The 9,692-nt window shown below is 34.5% G+C and overlaps 1 protein-coding gene across 1 annotated transcript in view; it reads left to right on the top strand.

Annotated features, from left to right (window-relative positions):
- The first annotated feature begins 8,935 nt into the window (after positions 1 to 8,935).
- The window catches only part of FAM169BP (Protein FAM169B), a 135,483-nt gene continuing 134,726 nt past the window's right edge, over positions 8,936 to 9,692 (top strand). Inside the window, exon 1 of the mRNA XM_007479416.3 lies at positions 8,936 to 8,959. Coding sequence (XP_007479478.2) covers positions 8,936 to 8,959 — 24 coding nt within the window. The remainder of the gene's footprint in view (positions 8,960 to 9,692) is intronic.

Raw genomic sequence — 9,692 nt, 5'->3', positions numbered from 1 at the left:
TATTACAGCACAAAAATGGACACTTCATTCCACCACCCCACCCACAACTTCCAACTGACCCCCTCATCTAGTCACTATGCAAAAAACTTAAAGCCAACAAATTTGTTTTCAGTTCAACATAGCTCTTTAAGGTAAGTTAGAGCTCAATGGCACGTCCTCAGAATTGACTTTAGATGTGTTGGTGACAGAGCATGCATTAGTAGCTCACATTCCTTAAGAGTTAACCTTTAGAGGATAGAATCTCCAACTGGTAGGTCTCATTGGCTTGTGATTCAGCACTCCCTGAATAGCTCAAAAGACTCCCAATGTGTACGTAGAGGCTGCTTGTTTGGGCATGCTCCTTTGGAGTACATATCATTTGAATGGCCTGGGGTAGCAATGTAGCACTGTACTTCATGCTCTCTCTGTGATTTTCCTTTATCTTGCTGGGAAATTGAGACGCCAAGTTGGGCATGTGTGGCTCTAATTATGGAGCCTGACTCTATGATATTATGATGCAATCTTATCTTCCTGTTTCAGAGATCCACTAGATAATCCTTATTTAGGTCCAATCTAATTGGTCTAATAGTTACACAGGTTTAGGTAGAAGTAAAACAATTAATGAATTTTTTTTTAAAGAGAGAGAGAGAGAGAGAGAGAGAGAGAGAGAGAGAGAGAGAGAGAGAGTGAGAGAGATAAATTGTATAACATTCTAGTTATCAAAGACCTTCTTTAACTCCCGATTTTTTATAGGGAATAGTTCAGCAAATTATTTTCCTTTGGGAATTATGAGCAAGACCAGTTAACTGCCATTCTTTCTTCCCCCTTAGGGAAATATTTATGATAAAGATCAAGCAAATGTGCATTCCTTGCCTGTCTAAAAGCAGCAGCAAATTAGAAACAAACAAACAAAAATTCTTACCAGTCACAACCACGGTATTGGAATTGGAATCCATGAGATTTAGTTGCAGAATGCAAAATCTGCTCTTTTTTCCATTCCAAAAAAGAGCACTGGTATTCCTACATCTGTGTCACCAAGACTATGTTGGAACTTTTTTATTTTTTTAATTTCATTCCAAAAGGTCTTGATTCCTATTGGACAGAGTGAAGTACTTCATCAAAGAGAAAGCATGTTGGACTCTGTTCAATTTCAACTTACTTCACTGAGTTGGGGAGGGCAAACCGTGTTTGCTTTTGGGAGATAAAACTTTACTTTAATTCTCCTTTTCTGTAGTTTTCAGCAAAGTTCCAAAATGGAACCAAAGAAAAATAGAAATGCCTATAAAGCAAAATGATCACTTGCTATCAGAAATATTAATACCAAAATTCAAAGTTGAATCTTCACTTAACAGAATGTGATTGCAATAAAATACTTTTGTTGCTTTTTGCCATTTAAAATCCAATGTTAAAAAAAAGAAAATCCATTTATTTGACCATTTCTGCCTTAGCATTTTTTTAAAAATCAGGGGTTCTATTAATATCTTTTTAAAAGTAGATGTTAGTTGTGATATTATTTAAATTGATTTTGTTCTTATAGCAGAAAAAAGTAACAGTAATGATATAGTTGAAGTTGTGCCCTATGAGATAGGCTAATTTATTTAGCTATGTAAGCAATCATTTTCTACCTTTTTTTATTAGTGAGGATTATATTAAATACTTTACTATGTGGACTAATTTCCTATACTGAATAAAGAATATTATGTACTATATTATCCTTTCAGATAATATAATTTTTTAAAGAAATTCACTTACTAATACAAATACTTTTCTTAATTTTCCTCTTTGGTTGTAATGGGAAAGGATATAGTTCATTGAAAGACACGTATTAAAGAAATATGTTGCTTTTAATGCACTATATGCTTCATATTAGACAGTACGATCATCCAGTACAATCTACTTAATTGGCCCCCTGATAAAAAGTACACCCATTTAATTGGGATCATTGCCAAGGAGCAGAGTTGCAGTGCTTCTCAGTGACTCTAAAACAATGGGGAGATGACATGGCTAGCTCATTTAATTGGTCCCCTGGTATGGTCTGCAAGCTTATTTACAGTAGTGAACAGGTGTGAATTGGCATTTGCCAGCATAGACTTCCCACTGCCTGGCCTTGTCAGTGTAGGGCTTTTTTGTTCTTTGGATGAGAGTGACAGGATTTAAATTTCACATACCAGTGCCTCGTCTGAGATTATAACTATAAGAGAAAGAGATCTACGTGTGAAAGTAGTTGGTTGCCTAGTTTTACTATTTTCTCAAGGCATTTCTTAGGATTATTTGGATCCTATAAAAAGGAAGAAGTCCTCTTGAGCTATGCCTAAGATTATATCAAACCATATAGAACCATGATCTCAATTACAATCCTTACCACAAGAATAAAAATTAAAGACCCAAGCCTAGTAGGATAACTGCTTTGAGGAAAAAAAGAAATTCATTTTGCCTAAGAACTCAACTTTAACTACTGTAAACATTATCTAAAACTATCAGGCTAATGTTATTATTTTATGTAGAACAATCTGAGAATATTTGCTACTGAACTGAGCTTACAGACAGATCAGTCATATACTTGAAGTGCTAAAATTCCCCTCTAATTATGCCAATTTTGTGATCAAGCTGCAAATTTCTGTTAGTTCTTTAAGAATTTAACATCAGACTTATTTTGATTTCAGCTTTAGTTTATACTTCCACAATATTTTCTCTTTTCCATGATTCCATTTCCTTTGTTTCCTACAGTCATTATCTGATAAAATGGTTGATTGTATATCATTAAACATTTCCATTTGCCTACAAAGTCTACCATTTCTTTTAGCCTTCCCCATTGCCACCTCCAAGCTTGTTCTTCAAAAAATCAAACAATGACCTAGGACTCAGTTAAATACAGACTTTAGAAATGAAATCTTCACCTTTGTTTTTTTTTTTCACTATAAAAAGAAATGATCCTTAACAAACCTTAATATTGAAGACAATCTTTATGCAGACGAAATATAATAAGCCTGAGAATAAAGAAGGCAGCTGAGAGGAGATGTATTTAAGTGAAATTATAGTGATTGTTATTACAGTTTAGATGCCAAAGAAGAAAATGTTTGTAATCATATTTGACTTCAGGATTAAGTGGGCAAGGTGAAACCTTCTAATTGAACCAGAAAGAAAGCAGAGTTAATGAGCTTTCATGCCAGGGATGGGAAAATGTGTTTTGCCAAGATTACAACAGCACCCTGAAACCTCAAATATTTTAAGTTTTGAACCAAACATAAAAACTTTGAGGGATTTGATTTGAATTTCTTATTGGCAAACAGTTGCTTCCAGCTTTAAAGGGAGGAAAAAAAAGAGACTGTATAAAGGTTGTATCACTTCTTTGACATGAAACAGCTCTTGTAAAACCAAACTGTTGTGGACCTTATATGTGGCACATGAAACTAAAATGCATTAGTCAATTATTTTCTGGTAGATAGGCCGATGGGGTGACTGATGAAGACATAATGTTGGGGAAAATAATTCTAGGGACACTCAAAATGTTTGCTATTCTTTTCAAAGAATCACTGAGTTTCCAGTTGCAATTACTGTGTCATGATGTAGGCTAATTCTTCTTCCATCATTTCCATCTTTCAGTCTAATTACCACTTATCTGAATGTCAACCAATTCTCAGAAAAGAGCTCCCTGATTATGGCAATATCAGCCATTCACACATTTTCTTTTTTGTTGGTTCTCACCTATGAAAATCCTGTGCCTCAGACTATGAATTGTCTCTTATAGTAAAAGTGCTAAGACATATCAAAGTGACAGCCTGGCATACATCAGAAATTTCCTCAAAAATAATTTTTAAATGGTTGACAAAAGTATAAAATAAGGTTTAGAAATTCAGAAAGGAAGTACTATGTCATGGAATACCTATTAGGTTTAGACTCAGAGGACCCAAATTAAAATGCTGGCTCTGTCATCTATTAGCTATATCAGATTAAGCAAGTCATCTTACATTCCTGGATCTCAGTTTTCTTATCTGTAAAATGACAGAATTTGATGAGATATACTCAAAGTCCCAACTCTCAGTCTATGATCTTATGGGTTTGACCCTGATTGTAGTAACTTAACTTGCCTTTAAGTCATACTACCATTCTGAATGAAATGAATTTTCAAAGTCAGTGAACTGCAGTGTTTCTGATTTTTACTACCTACCTACCTAATTTTTTCTCCTATAAGTATCCTTTACAAGAAAATATCAAAGCATTCTATCTTGGAAATGCTGCAACCATTTTTCAGCACCAACAGTTATAGGTTGTTTTGGAAACAGACCAAATCAGTATCTTGGAGCCATGATTCATAATCCTTGTGGAGTGTGACATCCTAACATTGTTTGAGTTCATGAAAATACCTTCCATTCTGTCTGAAAGAACTAGAGGGCACAAAACAAGTTTTCAGTTTAAAGTGATTTCCAAATAATTCTATTTTGAGACTATAATGATTCTTTGATTTAAATAAATGGAGAAACTGAAAAAAAATGTTACGTATCTTTATCTTAGTGGCTACTGTACAGCTTTGGGATGATCCTGAACTCTTCATATGAAATTGGTTTGGTAAATTTTGGTCACTTTATAGTAACAAAGGCCCTTAGATATAATACAAAGTAGTTTCTTAGATTCACTGATCAATCACTGGAAGACAACGGAGTGTAGTGAATAATAATGAAACTGGAATGACAAAGATCTGGCCAAAAATTTTATCTAAGACATTTAAGTATTTGTATGATAATGGGCAAATTATTTAGCCTCTCAGTCTCTGTTTTCTCCTCTATAAAATAATGATAAAAACTGTAGCATTTATCTTACTGGTTGGCTGTAAGAATAAAAGGAGACAATGTAGATAAAACAATTTAGAAATCTAAATGTGCCATATAAATGTGAATTATTATTATTAACAAGTAGTATGAAGATAAATATTTGAAAATGTTCAAATAGTTTTCTTCATAGTTTCAAATATCTCATTTTTTGAAAGGAACTCAGTTTTGTTATATTTTATTGAGACTATGTTTTCTCCAGTTTCTGAGATAAACACATGCCATTTCTCTTGCCAGAACCACACCCAGACAACTAAAAGAACATTATTCATTTTCATTTCCTATATTGTAAGAACTTTAGCAAAAGGACTCAATTTATTTATCAAGATTTGGTACCAAACACTATGACTGACTACTACTTTTTGCTTAGAAAGTTCACAAATACGTGGGACATTCCTAGAACAGCTGTGTTCTGCTTAACACTAAAGAAATTCCCAGAAAAGGAGATGAAGCCAGCTGAAGAATTTTTTTTTTCCTGAAGCAAAAACAGAACTTTTTTTTACTCCCTTTGTATAATGATCTACTGAAATGGAATAGAGTTCTTTACTGTTAAAATGCTCCAGTCTTCTCTCTCTCTCTCTCTCTCTCTCTCTCTCTCTCTCTCTCTCTCTCTCTCTCTCTCTCTCTCTCTCTCTCTCTGAAGGTAGAATGGTAAGGTTATGACAATTTGAGATATTACAGGAGTAGTTAATGGGTAGTTGTATTAGGGGGTTGCTTTTGAGGCAGGGATCCACAACTTTCTTGATGTCCATCTATACAAAAAAATCCATTGAGGAATTATCACAACAGTGTGAAATGGATGCAGGGGGCACACTCATCTACTTAAGTTATATTTTAAATGGGCAATCCAGAAGAAGCAAGAACAGGCTATGGAAAATAAAAGCAAAAATATCTTAGGACCTGTAATAATAGTCTTGAGCACCAGTGGTCAAAATGACTGGGGGTTGGGAGGCAGCTAGGTGTCTCAATGGATTAAGAGCCAGGACCTGGATTCAAATACGACCTCAGATACTTCTTAGCTGTGTGACCCTGGACAAGTTGTTTAAGCCACATTTTCTATTCCTTACTGCTCGTCTGCCTTGGAGCCAATATTGATTCTAATACTGAAAGTAATAGTTTTTATTGAAAAAAAAAACTGGAAGTTGAATATGAGAGTGAAGGTCAAAAAATAAGTTTTTGGAGGGGCTATAGCTTAGAGGGAAAAAAGATGGATCAAAAGCAAGATAAGATTTTTGTCAGAGTAATGTAATTATAATAATTTGTATCAAAGAGAAGGTGAAAGTGCTTAGCTTTAATTTTCCTTTGCATTCCCCACATGGAACACTCTCCCAGGTTTCTTTAGGTTCTAGATAAAACCCTACTGTCTCTGGGAAGTCTTTCTAATTCCTCTTAATTCTAATACCTTCCCTTCCTTGATTACTTCCTGATTATCTTGTATATAACTTGTTTGTGCATAATTATTTGCATGTTGTCTCCTTCCTTAGATGAGTTCCTTGATAGCAGGGGCTGCCTTTTGCCTTTGTAACCAAAGCATTTAAGCACAGAGTCTGGCATATAGTAAGAGCTTAATAAGTATTTATTGAGTAATAGACTTTGCTACTAATAGCAATATAATGATCCAGAACAATTCTGAGGATTTATGAAGAGAAATGCTATCTACCTCCAGGGAAAGGACTGTTGGAGTAGAAATACAGAAGAAAACATATGATTTATCCCTTGTTTATGTGGGTATTTTTGGGGGGGTTTGGGTTTTATATGATTATTCAGTTATAAGAAATGAATAATATGGAAATATGTTTTGTGTGATAATACATGTATAAACCAGATTGAATTGCTTGTCAGCTCCAGGAGGGAAGAGGGAAGAAGGGAAGGAGATTATATAGATCATGCAACTGGAAAAATTACATGGAAATTTGTTATTAAGATAAAAAAATTTAAAAAATAAGTATTCATTGATTATTTCTTCTGTCAAGGAAAATGACCTTTGAATAGTAGAAGGCCAGGAAAAAAGTGGTTAATAAGAAATTAATAACCAAGATAAGTCAGGGAATATTATAAGAATTAGCATTTAGTTCCCTTTGATGAGCTCAAGTTATCAGGTTCAGATGAACTATTAGCAATGCTACTGCTGAATGTGACTGCTGAACTATCTTCAGTGATCTTTGAAAAATAGTGAAGAACAGGGGAGCTAAAGAACTAGTGAAGGGCAAATTTTGCCTTGATTTTTGAAAAAAGTGAAGAGGGAACAGCTAGATGGCTCAGTGGATAGAGAATCAGTCCTGAAGATAGGCCTGAATTTAAAATTTGCCTCAGACACTTCCTGGCTGTGTGACCCTGGGAAAGTCACTTAACCCCTCCTTCTTAGCCCTTACCATTCTTCTGCCTTAGAACCAATTCTTAGTATCAATTCTAAGGCAAAAGTTAAAGCTTTAGGAAATAAAAGAAAAAAGGAAAAAAACAAACCAAAGAGTAGAAAACTATGGGGTAGTGAACTTGACTTTGATTCTTGGCAAAATTACCGAACATATTATAAAAAGAAAGGTTACTGAAAATCACAAAGAACTTCATTGGATTTTGGCAAATCATTGGATAAAACACACTAGAGAAAAGAAGAAGTTGGGTATGCTAAACAGTAGTATTGTTAGATGGATTCGGAACTGACTGAATGACCAGATCCAATGAGTAACCATATTTTATTTTATTTTTTCTCAATCATGTGTAAAAATCTTTTTTAATTTAAAAAAAATTTGAGTTCCAAATTCTTTCCTTCCTTCCCATTCCTCCCCCCCTCCTTGAGAAGGCAAGTAATTCGAAGAGTAACTAACTGTTAATAGTTTGATGACAGCTGGGAAGACATCCAGACTTCTACAGGAATATGTATTGAACTCCTTGCTGATTAAATTTTTATTAGATTTTTTAGATGAAGGTATAAATGGCATGCTTATCAAATTTTCACATTCTATAAATCTGAAGGGGTGGCATAGTTAATGGATTGGATAGAGAGAATCAGTTGTTCACAAACTATGACATAAATATAAAGTCTTATCCTTGGATAAGTGGTGAGACAGATAAGAGTGCTAGTCCTGAATTCAAGAAGACTCATCTTTTTTTAGTTCAAATTTGGTCTTTAGACACTTACTAGCTGTGTGACCCTTGGAAAATCACTTAACCCTGTTTGTCTCAGTTTCTTTATTTGTAAAAATGATCTGGAGAAGGAAATGGCAAACTACTCCAGTATCTCTGCCAAGAAAACCCCAAAAGGATTCCCAGCTAGTAAGACACGATTAAAAAAATGACTGAACAACATCCTTGTTAAAAAAAAAAATCAGTGTCACACAAGCACAAAATAGGAGAATTGTAGTTCACAGAAGTTTTCTTTTCTGAAAAACATTTAAGGACTTAAATAGATTACAAACTTAATATGAATTAATAGTATGATAGGGTAGCAAGAAAAGATGATATGAATTTAGCCTGCACAGTTTTCCTCTGGTTTATAGGTTCCTCATCTTCTTCCCCTGTAAAACAAAATCTGGAATCTTTAGTTCTGGGACCATATTTTAAGAAGGGCACCGATAAGATGGAGTGCTAAAATGGGTGACCAACTTTGTGAAGAACCTCAAAATCATGCCATGGGAAGGATGGGCTGAAAGTATCAGGTAATTTAGCCTGGTTTAGCAAGGAAGGAGAGAAAACTTGTCATGGAGAGAGACAGAGTAACTTATCTTCAAATATTTATGGAAAGGGGATTTGTCTTGTTTTGCTTGGCCCCATAGGACAGAATTGTAAATAATAAGTAGAAATTTCAAGGAGCTGAATTTGGACTTGTAGAAAGGAACAAAAAAATGCTGATAATGAAAGTTATATATAACCAAAATGGGTTAAGAAGAGTGGATTCCTTTTTACTTGAGGTCTTTAAGCAGAACCTGGATGACCATTTTTGGGTAAGTTGTACAGGAGAATTTTGATGAAGTTGGGTTAGAGTAGAAGACCTCTGAGATCCCTTCCAATTTTGAGATTCTGTGAAGGACCAGACCAAATAATGAATGCCAGTTACTGCCAGCCCTCAGATACAAGTGAAAAAAAAGGAAACCCATGAAGAGAGAAAGTGAGGGGGGGAAAGGGATGGGAGAATGGAAAGAGAGGAAGACAATCAGGTAAGCATTTATAGCTACCTACTATGTGCCAGATATTATGCCAATCACTTGAAGATACAAGAAAGACAAAAGATCTGTTCTAAAATTAGGTCCAATGCTTAGCATAGTATCTGGCACACAGTAGGTACTTAAAATAAATGGTTACTGATTGACTGAATTTGGTCTTTTTTCACTTGCTAATTGCACTTCTATTTTGTTCTACATATGTTTTTTCTCCTTTTTCATAAACTCTTACTTTCTGTCTTGGAGTCAATACTATGTATTCGTTCTAAGGCAAAAGAGGGTAAGGGTCAGGTAATAGGGGTGGGGGAGTTAAGTGACTTGTCCAAGGTCACACAGCAAAGAAGTATCTGGGGTCAGTTTGGAATTCAGTGCCTCCCATCTCTAGACCTGGATCTCAATCCACTGAATCGTCTAGCTGCAAATTTAAAAAAAATTTTGTGTATATTTTATTTTATTATTTTAAAAAAATATTTGTTTATTAACAATTACATGTTATAACAAACTTCCACATGAATTTTACTTAGTTTCCTGTGTATGGTTCTTAAGAAAACTTTCCCAATTCAATAGTCTATGAACATTCTCCACCATCATTATAACGTTGCTATGTGATAATGATGCTGTATGATAATTAATTCCTTGCTATCGGAATATACAAAACATACATATACACACACTATTTCCATACACATGACTCGGAGCTACTTTTCAGAGTGAATTAATGATATATAAA

This window comes from Monodelphis domestica, chromosome 1 (assembly GCF_027887165.1).
Source record: "Monodelphis domestica isolate mMonDom1 chromosome 1, mMonDom1.pri, whole genome shotgun sequence".
Classification (NCBI taxonomy): Eukaryota; Metazoa; Chordata; class Mammalia; order Didelphimorphia; family Didelphidae; genus Monodelphis; species Monodelphis domestica.
The sequence above is the reverse complement of the archived record's forward strand: the minus strand, read 5'-3'. Positions and strand labels throughout refer to the sequence as shown.